Source organism: Rattus norvegicus, chromosome 4, assembly GCF_021556685.1.
Source record: "Rattus norvegicus strain SHRSP/BbbUtx chromosome 4, alternate assembly SHRSP_T2T, whole genome shotgun sequence".
Taxonomy (NCBI): Eukaryota; Metazoa; Chordata; class Mammalia; order Rodentia; family Muridae; genus Rattus; species Rattus norvegicus.
In genome coordinates this window covers 58,761,232-58,789,003 of record NC_141537.1, presented here as the reverse complement: position 1 = coordinate 58,789,003, position 27,772 = coordinate 58,761,232, and the positions used below count along the sequence as shown (strand labels likewise).

Genomic DNA, 27,772 nt, shown 5'->3' with positions numbered 1-27,772 from the left:
TGAATGTAAACAGTTTTATTCAGAAACAGACAGGTACCTGTTTGCATTACAGAATATAAAACTTGGTTTACACTCTATAAAAAAAGAACAAATACTCAAATTCAAGAGAGCTTAGCATTCACAGGGCACACTCTATAGACATGAGACCACTGCTCACTGCCTCAAACTTGATTTCAACCAGAAACCCAAACCCAAACCCCAACACTATGTGGAGCTTATGGACCTGAGAGCACAGTTCCCGATGCTGAGCACCCTGTCCAGACTACGCCACCCTCGCAGACTCACTTGCTGGCTAAGTACATGATTTTCACGCCAGCGTTAGGCTCTGTAATGCCCTCTTGCCACACAGTGTATGACGTACCCTTTCTAAGCCAGGGTTGGTGGCATTAATTATCTCTGGTCTCCTTAACAATGGAGAGTTGAGGATCTGGAAGGCAGTGAGGGATGTTCATTACACCTCTACTGGGGCTAAAACCTTAGAGTGTATCTGCTATCAAGAGCTTGATGCAATCGCCAAGGTAAAGTTACACCACGACTGGGCTTTTTACCACACCAAGCAGCCCACCTCAACAGGATTGTGGAAGACCAACGGGGAGGTCTAGGTTCAGATATGACCATCACCCAGCACCAGCTGAATGTATTACTCAGAGATACAGGAAGTAATAAAGACTGTGCAGATGTATATTTACCTTAGTAACCTGAGGGTTAAAGACTTGGAATACAATAATTCTTAAGAGGCCCATCAGTAAGAGACCAAAGATGGGTAAATGGGGTTGGCAACAGATGATTTTGTTTTTTAATAAGAATAATCCACGACCCTCCCACCTACCCCACCTTTGTGTGTCAGAGAGAAAGGGAGATGATAAAATGGGGTGTGACAGGTTAATGACAGGAAGGGTGAGCAGTGGTCCTCAAACCAAAGAGCCCCTCTGTACAGCCTTCTATCCTTGAGGCAAAGCTCAAGCTCTGGTAAACAGAGGCCCGGTAGAAGAGTGGTTTGCATCTGAGGTATGAGGATCCCTGGTCAAATCAGCAGCATGAGGTTTTAGAAACCAGCCCACAAGATAAGAACACTGCAACCAAGCTTTAACTAATACTGCTATTTAGTTCCTGTTCACAAGAGAAAAAGCGGGGAGGGGATCCCCTCTGTATCAGGAGGTTCAATGCTTTCACGTAAGGTGCCCAAATCGTTTATCTTAGTCCAATTCTCATTCGGTGACCATTTTTCCTGTTAAAGGCACTTTCAATGTCATGATTGGAAAAGAATCAATTTTAACTGCAGTAAAACCAAGGTTAAGACTTAGAAAGGGGCTGGATGGGTCCTTGTAGTGATTTCACTAAGAATGAGATGCATGCCCTGCATACACTTTGTTCTTTTTGTTTTCCAGCTGTTTCTGGTTAGAAACAGCTCTAGAAAGAGCTAGAAATAGCCCTGTGAAGACATCATACACACTACTTGGTTGATTTTTCAAGACACTGGGCCCTAATTCTTCCTACCACAGCTGTGCTTGACAAAATTAGCAAACAGCTAGTCCTGAGGGGAAGAGTGAAGTGGAGCTGCGTGACGCTGTCTTACAGCGGAGGACTCTGTCCTTGCCCAGACAATGGCAGGCTCCGTGGCTGGGCCTGTGACAACTGAACAGCTACTCATGAAATGAGACTTCTCAACAAGCAAGATGAAGCATTCTCTCTCTGAACGTAAATCACGAAGTACATGCTTTCCTTCTGCTTTTTCTCTCCTGAACATTTCTTATTGATCTTAGGCTTTAAAAAATTAGTTAAGTGAGAATTATTAAAAAAAAAATGTGGTAAGGGATTGAGAAAGTGTAAATGGCTAATGTATGCCTACAAGTGTGGGTTGAGGATCTCCATCCTTCATATTATACTCCCAACTAGAGAACAATACAAAAATAAACACACCATGTTATACATTATACAAAGTGTAAACCTACAGACACAAGTGTACTAATCAGAGTTGTTCCTCAGAAGCATGGGTTCCTTCCAGCCCCTCAGAGGGAGGAGGAATGGGGACGGGTGATTTCACTATCTCGATATGCCTTTTCACGTCTTAAAAAGTTTGTAATAACAGTCTCAGTAGCGCAAACAATTTTATGTGAAACCAGACCTGTAAAAATAAATTACTTTTGAAGAAATGTAGGCTCCTCTGTTTGCAGCTTAGAACTCATCGTGTCGTACTAAGGCCTCCCCGAAATCTGTGGCCTGGCTGCCCACAAATAAATCATACTTGTCGACAATCTCCTCCTTGGTGAGCTTGCCATCCTGAAATCAGAGTGAACAGTGAGTTGAGGCTGTATATACTTGCCATTCCAAATTCAGGATGATATGAAATAATAACTTGAGACTGTAATAATTTAAGGTCGTAGCTCCCCTATCCGTTCTACACACACACACACACACACACACACACACACACACACACACACTTCCATGGTAAAATGTTTGCCTTGCAAGACTGAGGTCCTGGATTTGACTCCTGTACTTGGAAAGCCAGACAGAGTTGTTCAAAACCAGCTGGGCTACAGAGGTAGATTTTATCTCAAAGGAAAAACATGTCAAAATGAAATAACAGGCCAAACATACTCAACTCCAGGACAGAGCTGCAGATTTGCTCCCTTGGTATGGGTGGGAAATGGACACTGGCATTGAGCTGATACTGCAGGGAGCATCATACCAAGGTCTAAGGGGAACACTGAATTCTCCCGGGCCACGAGTACCTCACCTCCACCCTAACAAGATGAGCCATGCCCAAAGAAGGCTCAGTCACTCATCTCAATCAGCACCAAGGCTCCTCAAAGAAGACTCCTCCTCCTCCTCCTCCTCCTCCTCCTCCTCTTCCTCCTCCTCCTCCTCCTCCTCCTCTTCCTCCTCCTCCTCCTCCTCTTCCTCCTCCTCCTCCTCCTCCTCCTCCTCCTCCTCCTCCTCCTCCTCCTCCTCCTCCTCACAACTCAGGGTCTGACAGCTGGCTGCTGAAAGGATGCTGAGCTGACCCACTCTTAAAAAGGGTCCTAAGAAACAGCACCTGAAGCTTAAAGAACATGCAAACCAACGAAGGCTCCGGTCTCTAATACACAGCTCTGAAAAGGTGACAGGGCTTAGTGAAAATCTGACTGCCTAGCAGGGTTCAGAGAAAAGCCGGCTTACAACCCCATGTGCAGGGCTTACACTTTAAGAGTTTGTCAGATGCTGGGAGTGGTGGACACACCTTTAATCCCAGCACTGGAGGGACAAAGGCAAGTGTGTCTCTGTGAGCTGGAGGTTAGGCTAGTCCACACTGTAGTTTCAGGCCAGCCAGCAATAATGAGTCTCAGTCAGTCAGGCAGTCTGTCTGTCTGTCTTTCTCTCTCTCTTGTTCTCAAAAATTACATGTATGTGTGTGTATGTATTTGATATAAGATGGCAATAAAGAATGAGCCTGTAGTAGGTAAAAGAATGCAGGAAATAACAATTTTTTTTCTTTTCTTTTTTTCGGAGCTGGGGACCGAACCCAGGGCCTTGCGCTTGCTAGGCAAGTGCTCTACTACTGAGCTAAATCCCCAACCCTGGAAATAACAATTTTTAAGAAAGAAAATCTCCTGGAGATTCCACAGTTAGAGGTGATGCACACTGGGCCAGGCTTTTTATACCAATGTTTTTAAAGTCTGGGCTTCTCCAACACTATGAGCACAGAACAAGCAATTTCCAAAATGAGACCAGACAGTCAGCACTACCTGTAGATTTCTGGTCATTAAATATTAGGTCCTGGCAAACTTATAGTAATTAAGACCCTAGAATACTCAGTGTATTTTGATGAAATCTGTTTAGACAAGCCCTAGAAAGGACTTTGGACACTGCTATGGCCGGCTTGGGTCTGGAACGACGCACCTTGTCTTGGTCGGACTCATAGACGAGATGCCTGGCTTCGGCCTCTGCATGGTCATAGTCTGAAGGGAGGATCCAGTCTTTGGTCTCTTCCTTGTCCATCTTTCCATCCCGGTTCTTATCTCGAAACTCAACGAACTGCTCCCGCTCTGTCTTCACCCACTCTGGTTCATCAGCATTCCCATCATGACTGTACATGTCACCTGTGTGCACAGACACACATGACAGAGGAGTCGGTCTGTCCCAGTGGCAGTCACAGTTTTCTTAGTTCAGGGAGACTTTAGAAAGCAAGTTTCCTGTAGCATAACTGTTCACTTTCAACAAGATATTTCCAGTTACTGACTGGGTGACAGGAACGCAGTCTGCAGCTCTGTCTCTGTGTCTCTTTTTAAAGAGCAGAGATAAGGCCACCGCTGAGCATGGTGGTGCAGGTTGTTAAACCCAGAATTCTGACAGGCTGAGCCAGGGGTTCAAAGCTAGCTTGGGCTACATGAGAACTTGTCTCAAAATAACTTGATGAGAACTTGTCTCAAAATAACTTGTCGTTCGACTGCTGGTTGAAGGAGGTAAAGTTCTAAATTTTCGAGGAAACTCCACTTACTAACCAACACCTACATAAGTGCGCTATGCCAGTGGTCTTCAATCAGGACAGGCAAAGAGCACCCCCCAAAGAGTGCACAGAGAAGGGACAATCGTCAAAGAATCAGATCCCCATACTCAACTCCACATATATAATTTTTTCATACAGTGTGGCCTGGCTCTTAAGGCTTCTACTTGGTTTCCCCTCTTAGATTTTCCTTGTTTTTCACTTGTAACGAAACTTTAGAGTATAAGAAGCTCTAGAGAGGATTAAAAACATTGGTGTTGGTCTTTAGGAAGCAGACAGCCAGGAAAATTGTTAACAAATACTTTCACATGACAAGAGGCTTCTAATTTTTTTGTGTGTACATAAAACAAAAACAGACAGTCTAAATTTTAGCTATGAGATCATTAAAAACAATTTTGATGAAGAATTACATCACAAATTTTGGCATATAACTAAAGAAGTTGGAAGAACAAAGCACGGCTGCCACACATCTCCACAGACAGGGAGGGCTTCTGTGGCTTCTCTTCTTTTAAGAGTGTGTGTGTGTGTGTGTGTGTGTGTGTGTGTGTGTGTGTGTGTGTGTGTGTGTGTGTGTGTGTGTGTGTGTGTGTGCAGAAGCCTACACAGTTCAGAAGGCAGCGTCTGAACCCCTGGAGCTAGAGTTTCGGTGGCAGTGTGGTAGAGAGCTATCTGAAGTGGGCGCTGGGAACCAGATTTGGATCCTCTGTAAGCAGCTTTAAAACCTTAGCCATCTCTTCAAGGTAACTGTCATTTACAAACAGAAAGCTCTCTGGAGAAAAGTTAACAGATAAAGTTTTGTTATTCTGGTGGTAACATACATAAGTGCTATTTTGTTCCACTGGTTTTGAGGCAGGGTTTAAGTGTAGATAGACCTCAACCTGGAGACGTTTCTCCTGCCTCAACCTTCCAAGGACTGTGACTGACGGCAGGTGCCTCCTGTCCTGCTACTCAGCTCTGCATTAATTTAAGAGTAATTTAATCTGGAAGACATTTAAAACACTAAGCTTTACTCTGGAAAACAATATTCTAATTTAAATACATAATACACTTGCAAATAATTATGTCAGGACAATTAAGGCTTCCTAGATAAAACTAATCAAGAAAAAAACACAAACATGTTTTTATTTTCTCAAGACAACACTATTTCCTGTCCATTTTGTGACTGGTGATGAACAGCCCTACAAAAATGAAAATCAGCTGTAATCAAGGACAGTTAAGTGTTGGCAACCAAATGTTGGCATTTGAAATTATACAGGGCTGGAATAGGGCTGGTGGAGAGTCTGCCTAACATGCCAAAGCCCTGCCTAACATGTGTGTGTACCAAACACAAACAAACACATCAACAAAAACAAATGTTTCTAGTTTGGTAAAGGAAATATGTGTATATTTTACATATTTACAGCCTCTATGCATCTTATATAACTCAAAGCACCTTTAACAACCAATGAACATGAGAGTAACAGCTAGATGTGATGGCGCATGCATCAGAGGGCAGGGCAGGGCAGGGGCAGGGGCAGGGGCAGGGGCAGGGGCAGGGGCAGGGGCAGGGGCAGGGGCAGGGGTAGGTAGGGCTCTCAGTTTGAGGCCACTCTGGTCTACATAGTGAGTCTCAGGACAGCCGGGCGACGTAGTGATACCCTGCCTCAGAAGCGGCCATCATCACTTATGGCGTGCTCCCATATTCAGGCATCAAGACCAGCATCCTTCTCACCACTTGTGTTTCATTATAAAAACTTTCAAACATAGATAGAAGGGCAAAAGAAAGTTCACAGACCCACCCTTTAGCCATCAACTCAATAGCTGCCAGTTTCTGCCATATGTTCATGGAGGATACCACCTCCCCAATGAATTATTTTAGGGCAAATACTAGGTACTATTTATCCCTATGTCCTTTGAATATAGCTTTAGAAATGAAGGACATTTCTTACATAGCCACAATGCTATTACTACAGTTTATAAAGTCAATCCTGTGTACCATCTAAGATCCATTCTATGTTTAAACTTCTGAATTACTTTTTTTTAAAAGAGGTGGTGTATTTCAACCTCACAAAATCCTCCTGCCTCAGCCTAAGTGCTGAGATAACAGGCAACCCACTTTATATATATTTATTTATTGTGTACGAGTACACTGTAGCTGTCTGCAGACACACCAGAAAAGGGCATCAGATCCCATTACAGGTGTGAAGCACCATGTGGTTTGAACTCAGGACCTCTGGAAGAGCAGTCAGTGCTTTTAACCATTGAGTCATTTCTCCAGCCCCATTTCATGTAAGCAAATGGTGTTTGCTGAGATTTCTTTCAGGTGTGGGATGGTAGTGCTGTCCCAATGTCCCAAGAATAAAAACAAAACCAGAAGCTAATCTATACCACATAAGTACATTTTAAAGGTACATGAGTAAAGATGACAAAACATACTTTAGCTTATTTTAAAGGTATTCAATCATCAGACAAGACTAGGGAATTACTTTTTTGGTTCTGACTATCTTTAAAAAGTTAAATATAAGCACACCATGGAGATACATAATGCAATGCTTACGGATGACAGGAAGACGACTAGGATCTGGGCTGAACAAGAAGGGAGTAAAGGGGGCTGGACAGATGAGCTGCCACCTTTTCTTTATGACCTCTTTCCTAACAGTCAGAAACTGATGCATGTGTACAAACTGGAAGATACTGCTGGGAAGAAAATAGGAGGTCTGTAAACCCCAGTACCTGCTGCACAAGCTTGCAGTAGTTACTGACTTGCAGAGGAAAGTGACACTCTTGACTGTTCTCAGCCTCAAAATGTAATTCCTCTGCCCTGAGTCTGGAGGATGAAGGCGACGTGTATCTGCTTGGAAAGTAATGTTACTTAACTGTGATAAGCCTGAACTTCTCTGCTTTAGAAGTTTTAATTGGAGAACTCACTTTTTACCTTAGCAACAAGATGCCAAAGCCAAGAATAAAAAGATCAAGTACTTAAAAGTGGAAAATGTGGTAAGCATCAACTTGAGTTAAGAACACAAGACCCTCTCTCGAAAAGGCCCCGTCATTTCATAGCTCTCACTGTCCATCCTGCTTCCTCCAGCAGGGACAGTGCGAGGACCTAGGAGTGACACTGCTCAGCACTCACCACAGTCACCTCTTTGGGCTCAATAGTTGATACCTGAGAGGATGAGCAGAGAGTGAAAAACAGAAGCAGAAAGTTCATTAGAGAAGACACTGCACCAGTGTAGAGTACAATAGAACCAAGAATCTAGAAATATATATATACATACACATCTGTAGCCACAAGATTTTCGGTAAAGAAAGGATAACCACCTCGGCAAATGGTATTTGGACAACTGGGTCTCCATGTCTAGAAGACTGAATAAATCAGACATAAACACAAAAGCCTAAACTGTAAGGACAGTAGAGGAACACAAAGCGTGCTGTCAACACAGGCAAGGGTGGATATTGTGTCTAGATGCCAAAACACAGACAGCAGTATAGGCAGATACATGTAGTCATACAGATACGGAGTCTGCTTGGTAAAGGAAGCCATCATTAGAGGCAAGACACAACCAGCAGGACGGGAGCAGTAGCCACAAGCTACTCATTTGATAAGGAGTTAATAGGAACACACGCAGAACAATTCAAATGGTTAGGGATGCATGGCTAGCCTGAACAATACTGTAAGACCCTGTTCTCAATATACCAAAAGATGTGTATTAGAAAAAAAATATGTTTCAAAACAGAGTGCCACTTGTGACAAAATAATTATAAAGCAATTTTAATTAAGGGGAATAAAAACCAGCTTCACAGGGAACGAGGGAGTAGATATGATTATGATTTGCAGAGATAGAATTTCAAAGAATAAAAAACCTATTTTCAATCTCTTCTCAAGTTTCATTTGTAGCCCCACCTCCTGCTCCCTTATAGGGACAACTAAAATGGAAAATGGCCAAAATAAGTGTTGCTATAAAATGATAAGAGATGACACTCGTCCTAGTTCCTGTGAGTTTCCACTCCTGAGGTGCGCTCTAGCTGTTTCTGTTACTGCTTTCACACACTGTCCCCTTGGTGGTCGTTACCACGCCTGACTCAGTGTTCCACAGGCCATGCTAGCATGGCCCCACACCATGCCAGCCCCAAGCACTGTATAGACTAGCATGGCTTCCTGCTCACACTCCCAACAACCCAGTGAAATCATGACTCAACAAACTGTAACCCAACAACCTGATTTATGTGTTAAATGCCCAAGGTACAATACATCCACACAATTAACTTACAACCAATTGATAAGGATATAAACCGCCCACCTAGACACCCTGTACACATCCATCCCTTAACATTCCTAACAACCTGTAAAGGTACAGAGAGGATTCTTAACATCAGCCTCCAAGTTCTCTCCGCTGCTTCTCCTGCCTCTCTCCAGTCTCCTCCTCTCTCTCTAAAACTTTTCTCCCGCCCATCTTTCCTTCTCATCCAATGACAGGCACTCATTCTCTGTACCTGCCTTCACCTGTATCACATCCTACAGTAAGTATCCTAATAAAATGGAAACTTCTCAGAGGATGAGACAGAAAATGTATACAACACAGTGAGTGAGCGGCTGGCTGGATCCATCCTCTAGGCCTTTCTGTTCCCTGTAGTCCAGTGGCCTGACTCCTCCTCCTCTTGCAGTTCCTGCCCAATGCATCAGCATGCACTTGGCTATCCTGTCAGTCTATCTACAGACTTTCTTTTTAAATGATTTAAACTATGTATGTGTCTGCGCGTCCTTGTGAAGGTGTGTGCATGTATGAGTGCAGGGGCTATGGAGGGCAGAAGGCGGCATCAGATTCTCTGGAGGGGGAGTTATAGGCAGTCATGAGACACCCAGTGTGGGTGCCGACAATCAAACTCAGGACCTCTGGTTAAAACTGAGGCGTACTAATCTCTCCAGCTCAAGTTATACAATTCCTCACATGGGTCAGGCTGAACCATCTGTTAAAGTTGAGCCATGAGGTAAACCATTTCTATTGATGATTACAACTTCCAAAGCATTTCTGTATTTAAGGACCCTAGAAACAGGAGACTTACCAATATACTCTTCTAGATCAATAAAACCATCAGCATTCTTGTCTATATCCTCCATGGTTTCCTAAATAGAAAAGAGTAAGAAGATTGCTAGTTTCTAATTGAATTGCCTGGAAGACAGCATGGTGTGTTAAAATCAGAAAAGACAACAAACATCTGTAGTCCAGATTCTCGGATGTCAGACAGGAGGGCCAGAGAATCCGTGCTCATTCCCAAGTTGCAGGTAAAACCAGCCCACATGGCAACCAAAAATGCACACAAAAACAAAACCCAAACAAAACAATAAACAAAGAAAGGAAGGGAGGGACAGAGACCCATATTCTTCTAGTTAGAAAACAGTTAAGTATTAGCGGTTTCTTACACTTCTCCCTGTAATAACTGAGTCCTTTGGAGGACTCTACCGAATGACAGAGACTGTAGTCCTTGTCACGCTGAACTCTTGTCAACTAGGGAGATGTTCCTGCAGTCAGTAAACCGCCTTCAGCGAGAGCTCCCGCACCGCGTCATTACCTGGCTTCTGAACACCGACCATAGGATATTTAAGATTTCCTCTATTTTTAACTTTATGACATAGCAATGAAATGGAAAAACACATTATTTGATGGACAGTTTTATGATAAGCCTAAGGCACTGAAGAAAAACAGAGTGCTCCTTAGCTTCTGCATGTAGCTGCCCTACCCACCTGCACGACTATGTCTTTCATGTAGTCATATTCCTCAGGGTGCAGAAAAGCGGTAAACTCCTCCTTTGTGGCAATTAGGTCTCCATCTTTGTCTGCCATTTTGAACCTCCGCTCATCTCTAACCATCATCTGTTTATAATTAAATCCATCATCAGGGTCTGGATCATCTAGAAAACAAAAATTTAGGTAAAATCTTAAAAGGCTTACAGAGAACACAAAAAAGTAAAGGAAACAGACAGATTTCAAAAAAGATAAACCAAACAATGAATATCCAGGTGAAGTTAAACCAAGCGTGAAAACAATGATTTTTGATTTCAGAAGGAGCAGTTGGAAGACACTTTGTTTTGAACAAAGCTTTGGTGATCACACCTCCCAATCAGGTCCCAGCGGAAGGTAAAGGGCTGCCATTCACCGTGGAGCTAGCTCCTGATTACCTAACTCAGTCCGTGCTGGTTCATCACTACTGGGGTTAAGGTTAGTCGAAGACTTCAACGTCTTGGGGCTATCTGCAGGCAGGGAGGCTCTAAGTTGTATTATCTGGGTGAGTTAGCACCTCTAGTCGTGTGGCCTTGGGCAGGGACATTTTTCTTTTTCTTCTTCCCTTACTTCATGTGTATGAGTGTTTTGCCTGCTCCTCACACATCAGGAAGGACACCAGAGCTCCTTTCCTAAGTGCTTTAGGCTTATGATCTGGAGTTACAGATGGTTGTGAGCCACCCATGGTTGCTGGGAATTGATCCCAGGTCCTCTGCAGGAGCAACGAGTGCTCTTAACCACCCAGCCAACTCTCCAGCTCTTGGGTAAGAAACTTAACTGTACCTCAGCCTCCTCGTCTGTGACATGGGATCTCACCTGCCTTACTGGTGGTTATAAAATGTTTACATAAAAACAAACAAAAGGCTGCTGCTGCTGCTGGTGGCAGCAGTGGTGCAGGCCTTCGGCCCCAGCCCCCATGAGATCACTGAGGTGGAGGCCAACCTTAGTCTACAGAGTGAGTTCCAGGACAATCAGGGCTACACAGAGAAACCCTGTCTCTTTAAAAAAAAAAAAAAAAAAAAAGAAGAAGAAGAAGAAGAAGAAGAAGAAGAAGAAGAAGAAGAAGAAGGAGGAGGAGGAGGAGGAGGAGGGAAGGAAGGAAAGACACCAAACTAAAGGCTTGACCAACATCTGGTGTCTAGATAGACAGCTGACACCCAATAACTATCAGCTATTGCCATTTTTATCAAGTGTTAAATTTCCATCTAGACTCCAGGTGTCAAAGGTCCTTTGTCCCATTTCAGTTTAAGGACATTTAGACTTAAGCAAAAAGAACATCACCATTTTGAATGGTCTGACTAACACCACCCCTATGAAAATCTACTGGAAATTACAAGTGAAGATGGATACTGAGCCAGAGCCATAGAAAGTAGGTCAGTGGTGTATGAGGAACACAGGCGAAAGGAAGACACAAGGGATTTTTGGGAAGTGATAAATACATTCTAGATGTCAATTATACTTTGATCAAGTTTTTATTAGAAAATAAATATTAAAATATGAAACGAGATATGGCTCAGTGGTTAAGAGCACTTGTTGCTTTCCCAGAGGACCTGGGTTCAATTCCCAGCATCCACATGGCAGCTCATAACTATCTGTAACACCAATTCCAGGGGATCCAACACCCTCTTCTGGCCTCCTCTGGCACAGAAACACATAAACATACTTAAAATAAAATCTTTTTTAAAAAAATCAAAATATAACCAAGTGGAACATAGAGTAATCTGTTATGATGCCAAGTTGTATAAGCAACAGTTGATTTCACAGGAGTATCTAGGAGACCAAAATTTAATTTCTGTAAACTGGAAAAGTATAATGGAGCTAACAGCAAAAAAGAAGGAAACTGGGCTGCTGTGTGGAACAAAAGATCCCAAAGGTGTGAAGATACTTTGGGAAGTAGAGAATGCCATCTTACAGGTAAGAAGTTACTGTTCCTGAAACACTAAATAAAAAGGCAAGGTACTACTTATCAAAAAGCTCACTGGTCCCTTTTAACAATAACACCACACTGTTGACTTGTGGTATGAGGCCACTCTTTCTGTATTTTAAGCACACTGAAACAAGGAAACAAGCAAGCAAGCAAACAAACAAACAAAAGGCATTGTGACTCAAGCCTTTTACCCTAGCATTCCAGAAGCAAAAAAGGCAGGCAGATCTCTGAGTTCGAGGCCAGCCTGGTCTATATAGTAAGCTCCAGGCCATCTAAGGCTGCACAGTGAGATCCTGTCTCAAAACACAACAAATACCCAAGACACTAAGAAACAACAACAAAACCCAAATAAGAAAACTGCCTTATCCTGAACACTAACTAGCTTCAAGTTTCTTTGTTGATTAATCATCAAAAACTTAGTAAACAGCACTAGTATATCCCATAAGGCTGTGGGACTCTATATAGGTAAACTCAAAACCGTAACAGGTTAGGGATGGAGGACGGAAAGAAAACAGCATCCTTCTCAAATGCTAAGCTGTAGTTTTAAAATGAATACCAAGTTTCAGTAAAATTATGTTATGTAAGTCAACATGGATTCAGACTATACTCTCAAGAGCCCTGTCTCCTTTCCTACAGTAAACCTTGGAGACTAGAATCAAGTACCCTGACAGCAGCAGGCCCTATAAAGAACAGAAGAAAAGGAAGGCACACTACTTTTAAGTCTACAGTCCCTGCTGGCCTTGCTGACAGCCTCTGGCTCTGCTCTAGGCAGGGCCAATCTTGGTATCTTTTATTTTACTTATTAGAGAGACAGTACATACAGTACAAATGTTCCTTTTGTGGAAAGTAGAATCACTGGGTAGCCTTTAAATGCTGAGATGATTTATACACAAACTCCAACTGAATCACTAACACATTCTCACAAAACTCCTCAGCGCTTCTCTAAAGCCAGCTTGTTATCCCGAGGGCTAATCACCCACAGTCCTCCTGGGAAAGGCCTTATAAAGACATTACTTCTTCAGCCAGTGCTTTGCCTTGTGCTCTGTCTCAGGCTGTAGAAATACCCACTACATTGAATCATCAGCCCTGGGGTGCAAGAAAGCTCTCAACAGATTTTTTATGCACATAATTATACATAGTTGAAGCAGAATTCTGGACAGCAAGGGACTACCTAAGCCGGAGCAGAGATTTATTAGCAAACCATTTTGTTGAGATCACAGATAGTCTCGTCTGTCCTTTGCTTCATATTTATAATTACTTCTGATTGACTCAGAAGGGTGTTGGGTTTCAGCCAGGCAGCAAGAAACATGGAATGCTCTCCATCTGTGCTGGGTTCTTAATACACATGTTCTTAATTGGGTGGGTATGTTTGGTTCTTGGCTAGATGTCAAGCCCTGAGAGACTGCCACTTTAGTCGTAGGGATGAGAATGGGCCCAGTACAGAAATAAGTCTCTTCACCAGAAATGAGCGCGGCCCTGTAATTCACATAGACAGCTGGTTATTTGGTGGGGAAACGGACCTTCACACACTCCTTGTGAGTCAGTTAGGTTTCTGTAATTCTAATTTGCCTGATTCTAGAATTAAAGTACAAAAGTACCGTCTATACTTTCACGTCTCAGGTTGAAACTATTTACTCTTAATAAAAGTGCCCTGCTCTTCAGCTCAGTAAAGACTGCCACCTGGAGTTCAGCAGCAGGCAAGCAGAAAAGCAAGAAAGCCAAAGAAAGAATTATTAACCAGTGGCCCCAATAACAAAAGGCTACCAAACCAGTAACAAAGCAATCAAAGCAGCATTTGCCCTGAGGCGTTTGCAAAGCAGGCTCATATAAACTCAAGTGCCAGAGAAAACAAATGGGAAATTTTCACTTCGAAACTTCAGTAAGCATGACATACTGACAGCTATCTTATTTGAATTTTATTTCATTCATTACCAAGTTTCCTGTTACCCTCACCAGTTACAAAAGAATCTAATTTCATTTAAATTTCAGGCCTAAAATTTGAACAGTACCATGGTAAGGGACCTCAAAGCAAGGCCTCTTGCTCTGCACTGCTAGAATAGTATTTTTACATGAAACTTACTCTAAAGAGGTATATATATATACCAGATACATAAATGCCAAAATACATTTGCAGTGCTCAAGACGTACATGTCAGACTTCAGAGGACCAAAATTACAATTTACAGTTACAATTTAAAACATAATATACAAATTTCAAAATAATGAAACAAAGGGAAGTCAACTCAGAGTCAAACTGTCCAGGTCAAGCACAGTCTCCCTGTCTTTCCTGTCTGACCCATTTGTTTCTTTGGCTCAGGACCAGAGTCTCGGCCAGCCTGACATCTCGCCCCTTACCCAGGTAAGTGCCATAAGTCACGTTTCTGTACTCATCCCAGGAGATTAAGCCGTCTTGATTCATATCAAACTCCTGCCACTGGTTTTCAACATTGTCATATATGTATTTCTTCTGGGCGTGCTTAATCCAGGACTTCAGCTCCCCCTTCGTCACAAACCCATCTTTATCGGTGTCTATTTTATCTACAATCATTCTACAAGACAAAACAGTTGGGTTTCAAGGGCCAGGTCCACAAAGCTTTCCCCCAGACAGTAGGGACCTACCTAAAACGTAGCTGTAGGTGGCATTTTTATACTCCTCCCAGGAAACGAGGCCATCCTCATTGAGGTCGTGCCCCTTCCACTGCCGCTCTACATCCTCGTGAATCCAGCGCTTTTGTGCAAACTTAATCCAGCCTTTGAGTTCATCCACAGTGACAAACCCATCCTTGTCGCCATCTATTTTATTTACAATCTTTCTGTAGAAAACGCAGAGAAATCCAGCAAGAGGTTAAAAAAAAAAAACACAAGTCTCTGGACATTGCCAGGAGTGTGCTGTGACCACAGAGGCGTTGCTCAGGTCTAACACAAGGAAATTAAAAAAAAAAAAAAAGTTTCCAAAATGGACAGTGGAATATTTTGTACTTTGTTGGCCTGTTCCTGGCTTGTAACAAAGCCATCTGGAAAAGGTGAAGAGATCATGGCCGGTGACCTAGCCAGTCTCTTTATAGTTCGGACAGTCTAATCTGAACACTTAGTCCACTTGGGTTCTCGCTTTTGCATCAAACACGTTGTAAATCTTTATATTTCTCTTTACTGTGTTTATAAGAGCAGGTATACCTCTTGGTGAATAATCACAAGCACTAATAACGACTCCCTTAGAATTTCAGCCACCTAAATCAGACTTTTAAAAGTTAGTTGCTTTTAAAAAAGAGCTGTACTCTTTATTAAAACATATAGATATCTTTTTAAAAAAAAAAAAAAGCTCTCCGGTAAAACCTTGTCTCAAAAAAATTCACAGATCACATATATTTTATGGCATGATAACTGTGAAAAAATGAATATAGAGGCATTAATCTTCAAAATGCCAGTAACTTTTATGAAATTATATCAACTTGTGTGTGTGTGTATCCATGAAAACACTACTTGAGGAGGAAATGATATGAAAGAATATATATTCCTGGTTACAAGACTGTTAATAAGCAGAGAGGGTTATTAGTAAGCAGATTGTAAGGCAAACCAGCAAAGCTAAATAAAGTACAGATCTACTTCCTTTATAATATACCCTTCTTTCTTCTATATATGTCATTTTAATTAAGGATTTAAAAATAAGTCAAATTTAGAGTACGGTTCAGGAGCAGAGTGCTTGCCTGTCATCTGTGAAGACCTGAGCTTGACCTCTAGCACCACTAAGTAAATGCTCATGATATAAAAACACAAAGATGTAACTTCTATTTATAGAGGGCTCAGATGGTCTGTGTAGGGCCACACAATAAGCAGCCCAGTTTAACATGGGAACTCTGTATCAAAGCTTTCAGAAGCCAACAACCAGCCCACTCCAGTGCTTGATGGAAAACCATACATGTTGGTAGCAATGCACTTTCTTAGGTTCTTGTTTGTCTCATGACTAGAGCATGAAGAAGCGATTACAAATCTAAGTTCTGCCTAATAAGACTATGACAGACTCAATGACACAGCCTTAGCTCTTACCTAACTCTAGACTCTAGCACTTTCCCGCAGAGAATGTTCACTTTTCTAACCTCAGCCCTACAACACTGATAGAAAATGGAACACTCCAAGAGGCCATCTCTTCAACACTCCCCCACCTGTATGGACACGGGAAATTTTATAAGAGAATTTTAATAACATCAGCAGATTAAGAAAACTTCTGCATTCTCTATAACTAAGGAAAAAAAAAAACAGGCAAAGTATCAGAACCCCTCCCAAGCCCAGAAGGTATTTTTAAATTATTATAAATAAATATGCTGAAGGATCGCCCAGATAAAATAGGCATATGACTGTTCAAGATGCGCTTCTCTTAACAAAGGTTCAGGCTCAACAGTATTCTAGTCCATTTAAACACACCAAATGGATTAATCTAGGGGTCGGCGAACTCTTTCTGGTAAGAGTTAGTAAATATTTTTACTTCACAAGCCACATATAGCCTGTTGTATGTTTACACATAACCTTCTGAAAGAAATTAAGGGCTGAAGAGATGGCTCAAAGGTTAAGAGCAGAGGACATAGGCTCAGTTCCCAAACCACACGTCATGCCTCAGAGCCATCTATAACTCCAGTTCCAGGGATCTAGTGCTTTCTTCTGACTTGGGCAGGCACCAGGCATGCCTGTGGGGCACATACATAAGTGCAGGCAAGACACTGATACATAAAGTAAGAGAGATCTGAAGGGACTGCAGCTCAGTTGGTACAGAGCTCACCTAGCATGCATGAAGACCACACAGCATGTATGGAGCTCTGGGTTCAAACCCCAGCACCACATAAACCCAATGTAGTGGCACATGACTATATTTCCAGCACTGAGGAGGGAGAGGCAGGAGTACCAGAAATTCAAGTAGTTTCTCGGCTATATAGTATGTTCAAGGCCAGCCTGAGATGGTCAAAACCCTATCACATAATACCCCTTACCCTTTTAAATAAAACAAAGAAGAAAAAAAGGAGACATAATAGCACATGCCTGAAAATTCTAGCACTGAGCTAAGCATGGTGGAACATGCCTTTAAACTCAGGGTGGCAGAGACACGTCAATATGTGAGTTCCAGACTAGACAGGGCTATACAGTAAGACTCTGTCTCAAAAAACAAAAACAAAGAAAAGGGAAGAAAAAAATTCTAGCACCCAGGAGTTATGCCTGTAATCTTAGCACCAGGAGGCAAATAAACCCAAGAAGGAGGCCATCTTGTTCCATGCAGGGAGATTCCATCTCAAAAGGCCAAAAAACCCAAGCCAACACAAGCCAAAGAAGTTCTACTTGTCAACACTAAGAGAAAAAGACACTGAAAATTATGTATTAAACTTGTCCTGAAAATGCTTACTAAAGATTTCAAAAATAGTTTTAATTTTTGTAACAATATACAAAATGATTTTCTCCTTAATAATTGCTATTATAGAGTGACAGGGGAAAAGGAGTGGCTCTGTGATTTACAAATTTAATGAACAGTTAGCTACCAAATCAATGTTTTAAAATGCTACAGTAGAAGAATCTGGGATTCTTCTCTCTTGTGGGAAGAGAATCTCACTATGCAATCCAGGCTTAAACTAGCAATCCTTTTCCTCAGCCTCCCCACGTACTGGTGTGTGCTGTCCTGGCTTCACCTAAGATTCTGGCTTCCAAGGAAGTCACTGCATTAATGAAGGATGTCTGTCATTATCCCTAAAATTTGGAAAAAACAAACTTCATTTATAAATTTACTTCACTCATTTCCTTCATTTATAAACTGTAGTAAAAACATGGCTTCATCAGGTCTTCTACTAGAATATAGCCTTATCAATGTGCAGAACTTTTGATATTTACTGGTTATAAAAATGAACACTTTTTCTCTACTGAAAACTGCTAGCAAAGTTACTCTACTACCTGCAAAACCAGAGGAGGCTCACCAGAGTCCTATATCCCCTAAGTGACCCCAACCTAACGGTCATCCATTGTTGAGTGATTCCACAGAGACTCACTCAGACCTCAGTGTAGGCTGGACAGATAGAATATTAATAGGTATTAATAGGTATGACGTATAGGACTGAGAGCACCCTCATCTACTGCTCTGTTCAGCCTAAAATGTTAGCACAGTTAGAAGCTTAAAGCTAAAAGCAAGCACGGTTTCTCAGAGACAGAGAAGAACCTAACAGAAAATCGGCTTTCTTATGTATGTCAAAGGCTGAGGTGTAGTTCATTCTACAGAGCAAAATCTTTTTCTCCTATGTCAGTGCTGAAGAATAAAACAGTGTACACTTTACTCACCAGCTAACACAAAGAATACATTAATATTTAAGTTTCCATCAAAATAAACTCTTGAATAACATCTTATAATCATAGAATTGCACACAATGGCAAAAGACTTGCAGTGCAGTACCACTTGCCACACGAATCTCTTGAAAACAGTCTATAAAGCCAACCAATGGTACTCATTCAGGAGAGTATTTTCACAGAGCTGACCTGCATTTTTTAAAAATCAGAGTTTCGAAAGAGCTAAAAAAACACAGGCTTAGAACTCCAGAAACATGAGTTAGGATTCTACTAAGTGTAGATTTAAAAAAAACAGAGAAAAAGTTATGTGTGAATGTGTTTCACCTGCAGGTGATATCTGTGCACCACACGTGTGCAGCACCCATGGGGGCCAGAAGAGGGCATGGCTGGAACCCCTGGAACTCAGATGGTTCCAAGCTGTAACAGGAACGCTGGGAACTGAGTCCAGGTCCTCTAGAAGAGCAGTGTTCTTACCCACTGAGCAATCTCCCCGCCCCTCTAGTGAGTCTTCAGGTTAAGAAGCTGCTTAGGACCACAAAACTCAACTAGAACAGCATCAGCGAAAGCCATTCCTATCCTGAAAAGGTCATTATTTGGTCAGTCCATTTTGTCTTTACTCATTATTGTTTTGTCTTCTTAGATACTGGGGATCAGGTACAGGACCCTGAATAGACAGGAGGGTGCTCTTCCATTAAGCTACCCTCCCAATCCTGGTTTTGTTGTAGATGACAAAATCATATCACAATGTCAAAAGGCGGGACATCCCTGTTAAAATGGTTGGTTTGACTTTTATTAAAGAACACCAACTTTACAGAAATAGGGAATCCAGTTTCTAGTTTATTAGGTACGTAAACATTACTCGGCCTGGGCTCAATGAATGAATTACAGGAGGTTTTTCAAAGTTAAAAGCAGCAGAACTAAGAACTCCCATATAATGTTCTGGAATTAAGATAATAAGGGTAAGCTGGATATAGTACTACTGGTACTTTAGGGAAAATAGAGTATTATTATTTTAAAATTATGTATGCATGTGCCTGTGTTGCCACCTGCACATGAGTACAGATGTCCTGGGAGTCTAGAAGGCACCAGATGAGCCTGTAAAACTAAACTCTTGTTACAGAGAGATGGGTAACTCTTGACATGAGTGTTAGCCTATGAACAAGCAGTATGTGTTCTTAGACATCTTAGAGCCCTACTGGGTACTTTTTTTTTTCTTCGGAGTTGGGGACCGAACCCAGGGCCTTAAGCGCTCTACCACTGAGCTAAATCCCCAACCCCTTCCTACTGGGTACTTTTATGAAGATGATTTTGCTTTGTAGAAGAATGAGGTGCAATTGTTATTCAGTGGAAAAGTATATGAAAGCAGGAATTTTAATAGATTTTAGTGTAGCAATTCTGTTGTTAGTACTCAGAAGACAGAGCTTGGCACAGGTTTATTAGTGACTCAATCAGAAAAGGAAAAGAAAAACAAAACAAAAGACTGCTGGTGTTTCTCAACCTAGTACCCTCTGGACCCCTTCTGTGGCCAAGAACAGACATCTTACCCAAGCCTTTCCTTGCTCTCTTCTGGTGTCAGCTGATCAAAACTCTTTGCCTCTTCTGCTCCCAAGAAGGCATCATGGTCATAGTCAAAATTCTGAGCATCGTTGTGAACTTTGTCGCTGAGCTGAGGTTCATGGTGTACTCGGTCCTTCTTTTCTGTAGGCTTGCTCAAAGCAAAGGCCGTGCACAGGGACAGGCACATAAGAAACTGACGCAGGTCCATGGTGACTGACCTGAAAGGAAAAGGAAAGGTAGTTGACACAGATAGCAGCATGCTCGATAACAAGCAAGAAGTCAAAATGTGTCTCAACTGAATTATTAGTTTGATGTGTCCATAGACCTGTCTTTTATATTACCCAACATTATTGCTTAATTCATAAAATAAGTACTGTAGGTTATCAGACTCCAGTTACTGTACTGTAGGAGGACTGTTTCCCTTTGTGACTGTAGGAGAATTAGGAATCTATAGTTCAAATAACAACTTTATAGTTTTTCTTCAAAGAACACCAAAAAGTTTTACCTTTTTGTTCAAAATGCTAACAAAACTGAAAAGACAAGACTTGCTTTTTGTACCTTTTTCCATGATCTAGTCTTCAAACATAGCTGAATATTAGAATATTACCTAGAAGAGTTAAGTACCCCACCTCTTTGAATCTCTCAAGTTGAATCCAGGCTTTGGTGGCTTTCAAAGCTTCTCTGGTGACTGAGAATCACTGGAGCAGGAATCACTCACATACTCAGTGGCTCCCTTGCCCCATAACACAGGTCTTCCATATAGCCTTGAAGTCATCAACCCATCTGGATGTCCATTCACAAGTAACAATGTTATCTATCTGCACAGCTGCATTCCCCAACTCGCTCAGGCACAAAGTCCCCAGGTACTATTCACAGTTCAGATTATCGAGCTCTGTGCACACAGACCTCCCCTCCCAACCCTGCCTCTCAGGTCATAGTCACAGGTGAATCTAATGAGCACAAGGCTAGAACACTGCTGAAAATTGGGACACACATCCCAGAGACACTATCACTTAAAAACTGACAGTGTTAACAGTTAAAAATCTGTTTCTTGCCAGGCATGGTGGCAAATGCTTTTAACCTAGCACTTGGGAGGCAGAGGCTGATGGATCTATGTGAGTTGAGGCCAACCTGGTCTACAGAGTAAGGGCTGTTACAGAGAAACCCTGTCTTGAAAACCAAAACAAAAATACAAAAGTCAATTTCATACACTTTACAAACAACTTATACTATTACTAGAGAGGCTAAAGTTTCAAGGAACAACAACAAAACCTTAACATTAAACAAAGGGAACAGTTTTCCTGGGCTTTCATATTTTTTTACATTATACATCTAACACATGCATTGGTATTTGGCTTGCATGCATGTCTGTGTGTGGGTGTGGGGTTCCCTGGAACTGGAGTGAGTGTGAGCCACCATGCGGTTGCTGGGATTTGAACTCAGGACCTCTGGAAGAACAGTCAGGGCTCTTAACCACTGAGACATCTCTCCAGCCCTGGGCTTTCATATTTTAATTAATTTTTTCATTGTGGAACATGAATGCTAAATGTCTATGCCCCATTCTACCCATGAAAATAAGTTTGAAAATAAGTTTTTCAGCAATTTCACAATACTTTTTATTCTTCCTCTATTATGCCCAATCCATGGTATCTCTGAATGTGCCTTTATTTGGAAATACAGCGCTTGTACATGTAATCAAGTTAAAATGAAGTCATAGTCGTTTAGTGTGGGTCCAAAGACTGGTGTCCTTCTACAAAAAAGGAAATTTGGACACAGAATTAGAAGACTGTGCTATGACAGGCAGAGGTTGAAGTGATACACACAGAAGTCAGGGACTGCCAAAGACTGTTGACAGCTACCAAAGGGGAGAAGAGAAAAGGAAGACCTTTCAAAGAAAGGTTATAAATTTCAGTTTTAAAAAACCAGTCAGGGGGCTGGGGATTTAGCTCAGTGGTAGAGCACTTGCCTAGCAACCACAAGGCCCTGGGTTTGGTCCCCAGCTCCGAAAAAAAAAAAAACAGTCAGGGACAGGTAAGATGGCTCAGGGGTAAAGTGCCTCTTACATAAGCCTGGAATCTGATCTCCAGAACCCACATAAAGGTAAGAGAAAGAACCGACCCCACAGGAAACTCTTCTGACCTCCACAAGTACACACCCATGTTACTCACACAAGTAGTAATGAAAACAGAGCCAACTACCACTTGGTTTGTTGCAATCTGTTACTACATCCGCAAGAGAAATGGATACAGTTACAGTAGTCAGGGACACGCTAAATCTTCTGAAGGCTAAATGTATCATTCTGCCCTAACCTAAGATCAAACCTCAGCAACAAATGATTTTCCTTTCCTAGAGACATCACTCAGGAAACTAACTAGTCTAAGTACTCACATGTATATGCAAATACTTATCCCATCAGAAAATTCTCCCAGCAAAGCATCTAACTTAGAAGCTGTTCATCCAATTGCACCCCAAAACACCTTTATCTGGTTCTGCTTCAAAGTTTTGGGAAGTAGAACAAAGGAAGAGAGCTGTGTTAGAGAATATGGAAATTAAATATATCAATGCATTATACACCCTTCACTATGTCCATTTTTCCCCTACCCTCAAATAGTGGCTTAATGATTTTTTTTAATATGTCTGCTTTCACCATATTTTTTAAAGGATTGGTTTTATTTTATTTTATGAATACTCTGTCACTCTCTTCAGACACACCAGAAGAGGGCATTGGATCCCATTACAGATGGTTGTGAGCCACCATGTGGTTGCTGGGATTTGAACTCAGGACCTCTGGAAGAACAGTCAGTATCCTTAACCACTGAGCGATCTCTCCAGTCCGGCTTAATGAATTTAAACCATTAATTTAGCTTTATAGAGCTCTCTGGATTACAAAAACTAAGAAAATGCTTAGCACAGTCAATGGTGACCATGCTTATATAAAAACAAAAGAAGTGGCCAGGTGTCCTGCATATGCTTTAAATCCTAGCGCTGGGGAAGCAGAGGGAAGAGGATCTCTGTGAGTTTGAGGCTAGCCTGGTCTACATAGTGAATTCCAAGATAGCCAGAGCTACCCAGTCTCAAAAAAACAAAAACAAAAAACAAAAAACAAACAAAACCAACCAACAAAACAAAACAAAAACCGAAAACACAAAACAAAACCATCTAAAACCAAAAGCAAATAAACAAAAACCCAAACTAATGAAGACCCCAAACCAACCAAACAAGAAAGAACAAGGAGAGGCTGGAGAGAAGATCACCAGTTAAGAGCACTTGCTGCTCTTCTAGAGGAGGGCTTGACTTCCCCCACCACACAAGCCAGCCTTTCCCAGACAGCCATTACTCCAAGCTTATCTTCACTCGCACTATACATACTGCTGCCTGATTCTGCTTCCCCGTCATCTCCAGTCGCTTTGAAATCTGGTTTTCTATCTTATCACTGAATAAAGTGCCTAACCAGAATGGGAGAACTGGCAAAGTCAGGGGCCCTACCCAGTCCTCTTTTCTGCAATAGCCAATAAGAAACTTGTACTCTGAATAAAGTTTGTTTGTTTCTTTAAAGTTCTGTAAGGAAGATGGCTCAGCCGGTAAGGGTGCTTGCTGGGCCAGCAAGTAGACCTGAGCTAAAAACCTCTGACACCCCAAAAGCCCAGCATTGTGTGAAGTTAAGACAAGAAGATGAGGGGGCTTCTGCAGGAGCCTGTTTCAAAAGGAGGAAGGAGGTGGAAAGTGACTCAAACAGACACACACAGAGTTACATAAACAAAACCACAGTAAGCCATACACTCTAGGCAAGCCTAGGCTACAGCTGAGATTAAGTCTCTAAACAGAAGTAAAACATTTAGCTAGTATGGTGACCACTAGCCACATGGACTAACAAACATTTAAAATGTGGTTAATGGAAACTAAGACATGATTAGAAGTGCTACATTTTATATAAATGACTATATGCACCCTGTTTTAAAAAAAAATAAAAGTTTCCTTATAAGTTCAACTTCTAGCGCGAGCCTCACCCATCCTTTCTGGAAACTTAGATGTCTTTATTAAATTCATTCCTTCAGAAATATTAATTCTAAGAGATCCCACAGTTATTCTGGTTGGCCAAAGACCCATTGCTCAATGCTTGCAAGTGGGAGAAATGGGTGTGGTGGGAAATTCCAGTTTTCTTTGTTGGGATACCCAGCAGAAAGGCACTTCTCCACCTTGGAGCAGAGGACTCAGTGCTTAAGGGTTTACTTTATTTAATGGCAATCAAGGGTAACAACTTGGCATGATGACAAGCCATTTTGCACTTGTCTAGTGCAGTCAATTTATACTAGTTTACCAACACATTCTAATAAATCAAATGGAAGAAATACAAGAAGGTTGAGTATCATCAGCTCTACACACAAAACAGTCAAGCACAAACTGAAATTCTCTGTCCAAACGATCACTTACTTATGGGGCTGGAGAGATGGTTCATGTTTAGGTGTACTGACTGCTCTTCCAGAGGATCTGGCTTTGATTCCTGTACCCACAAGGTGGCTAACTGTCTGTAATTCTAGTTCCAGAGGAACGCATGCCCTCTTCTGTCCTCTTTAGGAACTGCACATACACGGTGCACAGACATATGCAGACAAAGTACCCATAAATATAAAATAAAAGCAAACCTCAAACAACACCACTTCAAGGAGAACAAAAAACTTACTATAAGAAAAAGGATCTAAAAATTGTGTGTGGGGGATTCTCTAGGATGGACTTTTAATATAGGATTCGCTGGCCAATTTATTCTAGCAAAACATCAGATAAAAAAGCTTTGGTGTCTAGCACTGGATTCTGCTGTATATTTATGTTTAATATGCCTAAGAGAATGTGTAGTTATTTTAGCCCAATCTTCCTTCAATGTCAGAAGCCTAAATAATTTTAGATCTTTTAGATGGGGGGAAAAAACGAACAAGATCTTAGATAAAAAGATCTAACTAGCCTGGTTGATCACTCCAGTTGGAAGAAGGCTGCACTGATTATCTTGAAACTCATTTGTATTACACCACGATAATGCCCACAAGCTATACCGTCTTATTTATGTGTGTGTGTGTGTGTGTGTGTGTGTGTGTGTGTGTGTGCGTGCGCGCGCGCGCGCGCGCGCACATGTGGGCACATGTGGCTCAGGTCAGAGGACAACTCTCACCTTGCACTGTCTATGTCCGAATCTGACTCAGGCTGTCAGACTTGGCAGCAAACAGCTTCAGTGACCCAGCCATCTCGCTTTCACCAATTTGTGCAGGTTGGGGTGGAGTCGAGGTAGAGGGTCTCTCTGAGTCTCATACTGGCCCAGAACTCAGTGTTGCTCAGCGTGACCTCTGGCTTGAGGTAGTTCTCCCGCTGAGGCTTTCTAAATGCTAGGATTCCAGACATGAGCCACCACACCACCAGACTGGGCAGTTTTGAAACTGCTACATTAAGTTAAAATAAATGATCTCTCTATAGCTCCTAACGTAAGGTCTTGTACTTTTTAGAAACCAATACATTTTACTGGATCAATTGGGTGACATTTGGCAGCAATTTGGCTTTGATGGGCTTTCCAACTTCCAATTTCACTACTGGATCTGGCCGAAAGTAAGGAATAGGCAAATACGTGATTTTCGGGACTTGCAAAATAGTTTAGCCAGTAAAGGCATTTGTCAACAAACTCAACAACTTGAGTTGGACTCAAGAATCTACATGGTGATATAGATTAATATCCCCTGTCCCCATAAATAAATGTGATTTTAGATAATGTCATGTTATTTCATCTGTGACAGCTTAATGGCACTTATATTTACAAGTTCATGGAAAAGCTGGGTGTGGTTGTGCACTCCTTTAATCTTCTCAGTATGCAGGAGGTAGAAATTGGCTGATCTCCAGTGAGTTCTGGGCCAGCCAAGGCTACAACCATGAGACTTTCTCACACACAAAACAACACCAAAGCCACAGACAGAAAAAAAAAAAAAAGTTTAGGGCTGGAGAGATGGCTCAGCGGTTAAGAGCACTGACTGCTCTTCCAGAGGTCCTGAGTTCAAATCCCAGCAACCACATGGTGTCTCACAACCATCTGTAATGGGATCTGATGCCCTCTTCTGGTGACAGCTACAGTGTACTCACATACATGAAATAAATCTTAAAAAAATTTTTTTTGAGCTAACACTAACATACTAGTCTCCTGTACTGAGGTAATGATATAAAAAACATCATTTAACACATCACTATATGAATGGCACTCAACAATGACTGAGAATGACACTAAGAAGAATACTATCCACTCACACGCAATAATTTTGTAAGCTCATGATTTCTTTTTGACTCTGCAAAATATCCTGTTGGAAACCCCTGAAACACTGCCAAACTCAGATCAGGACTAGACAGATGTGCCTCTTACACAAATAGTAATAGGTTATCTCTAGTCCCACATTTGGACACAAGGACATAAGTTCTTCAGCGGTGACTTTCGCTTGATACTTAAATCTAACTGAATGAGGTCAAATATATATATTTGTCCTGGGTCAGCTTTCAGGTATAGCAAAGAATAATTTATCAGTCATTCCAGGTTTCTTTTCCTTCAAGTTCAATTAAATAAACCGGTGCCCTATTATTCCCAATTTATTAATGCTGACTTGATGGTTCGTGATAGGAAGTGAATGCAATTCTCAAAAAAGTCCTGTTCCATGGTTTTGAACGCTTAGGAATTTCGATCAAAGAACCAAAAGTTTTAGCAGAAACCCACTGAATTTTCCCACTCATGCAAAAGAAACTTTACAAAATGCAAACCACTCAATTACAGCAACTATCTGGAATTAAAATTAAGTTCACTTCTGCATACAGCATGTCAAAAGTCAGAACACTTGGGAATGACAAGCAAAAAACTGTGATTACTTAAAGGAAATTAACATGTGAAAACTGTTTCCATTAATGATAATTTTTAGCCAAACATAGACAACTGCGGCATTCCTTTCTAACTAACATTTAGTTTTAAAAATAATGACATTGTATTTTCATTCGTTTTGTTCTCCACGTTCCTACACCCTATAAGACAGCTAACTTTTTTTTTTTTTTTTTTTGGCGCTTACAACTCATTCTCGGGATGTGGCCTTGGGGCGGGGTGGCAGCTCCCAAGAGTCGTGAGAGGTGGCAGGGAGCGGATACTACTCTCTACCCAATTCTCTCCGACCTTCGGGAAACAAACAAAAGTGACCCTCTAGTCCCAGGGCCACTATGAGTGGAGGGACCCGGGAAAAAGAACAAGGACGTGCGAAACCAGGCACAAAAGGGTATCCAGGAGGGCGCAGGGCCCGGGAGCTAGTGTTTGCCGGGCTACAACCCTTTCCGCAGAGCTGCGGGACAGCGAGTCGGGTACCGTACACTGGGGGCCAGAGTGGAACCTCGGGCCCATCCGGGTCACTGAGACCGGACTGAGGAAGACCCACTACGAATAGAGAACAAGGCCGACAGCCAGAGTAAGAGCAAACGAGGACCCACCGTGCACCACAGAACTTACTTTTCCCCGGAGCTCCACGCCGCAGGATTCCGTGGCCACGGCTCACCCAGGGAGTCAGCTCCCGCGCACAAGCACCGCCCAACCGGAAGTGGTTTTTAGCCACTCCCCCATCCGATTGTCGGCGGTCTTTACACCAATCACCAGCATGATCACTGCTGACGCGTTCCTTCTCCGTGCGACTATTGGTTCCACAATTGAATGACCCGGATTGGCTGGAAATCGCCACGTC

The 27,772-nt window shown here is 42.0% G+C and overlaps 1 protein-coding gene across 3 annotated transcripts; it reads right to left on the bottom strand.

Moving 5' to 3' along the window:
* Positions 1 to 27,612, bottom strand: Calu (calumenin). 3 transcript variants are annotated; one of them, XM_087659167.1, is made up of 7 exons: positions 27,544 to 27,612; positions 20,027 to 20,257; positions 14,526 to 14,983; positions 10,209 to 10,375; positions 9,530 to 9,590; positions 3,883 to 4,082; positions 1 to 2,280 (listed from the first exon to the last, which is right to left on the bottom strand). In XM_087659167.1, exons 3-7 carry the CDS (start codon positions 14,716 to 14,718, stop codon positions 2,176 to 2,178), a joined length of 726 nt encoding a protein of 241 aa, XP_087515293.1. In that variant the 5' UTR covers positions 14,719 to 14,983; positions 20,027 to 20,257; positions 27,544 to 27,612; the 3' UTR covers positions 1 to 2,175. The 3 variants fall into 3 exon arrangements, with proteins under 3 accessions (XP_087515293.1, NP_071980.2, NP_001029070.1); NM_022535.2 differs by having other exon boundaries at positions 14,790 to 14,983; positions 27,544 to 27,577; NM_001033898.1 differs by having other exon boundaries at positions 14,526 to 14,719; positions 27,544 to 27,577.
* Between the last annotated feature and the right edge of the window lie 160 nt (positions 27,613 to 27,772).

What these genes read in the sequence shown, in the direction of transcription:
- Calu (NM_022535.2), bottom strand. Translation starts at nt 20,247, where the DNA reads ATGGACCTGCGTCAGTTTCTTATGTGCCTGTCCCTGTGCACGGCCTTT. An exon ending in GAGAGCAAGGAAAGGCTTGG is followed by an intron (nt 14,984 to 20,026) that starts GTAAGATGTCTG and finishes CGTTTTCTACAG; the next exon opens with AAAGATTGTAAATAAAATAG. An exon ending in CACCTACAGCTACGTTTTAG is followed by an intron (nt 10,376 to 14,789) that starts GTAGGTCCCTAC and finishes TTTGTTTTCTAG; the next exon opens with ATGATCCAGACCCTGATGAT.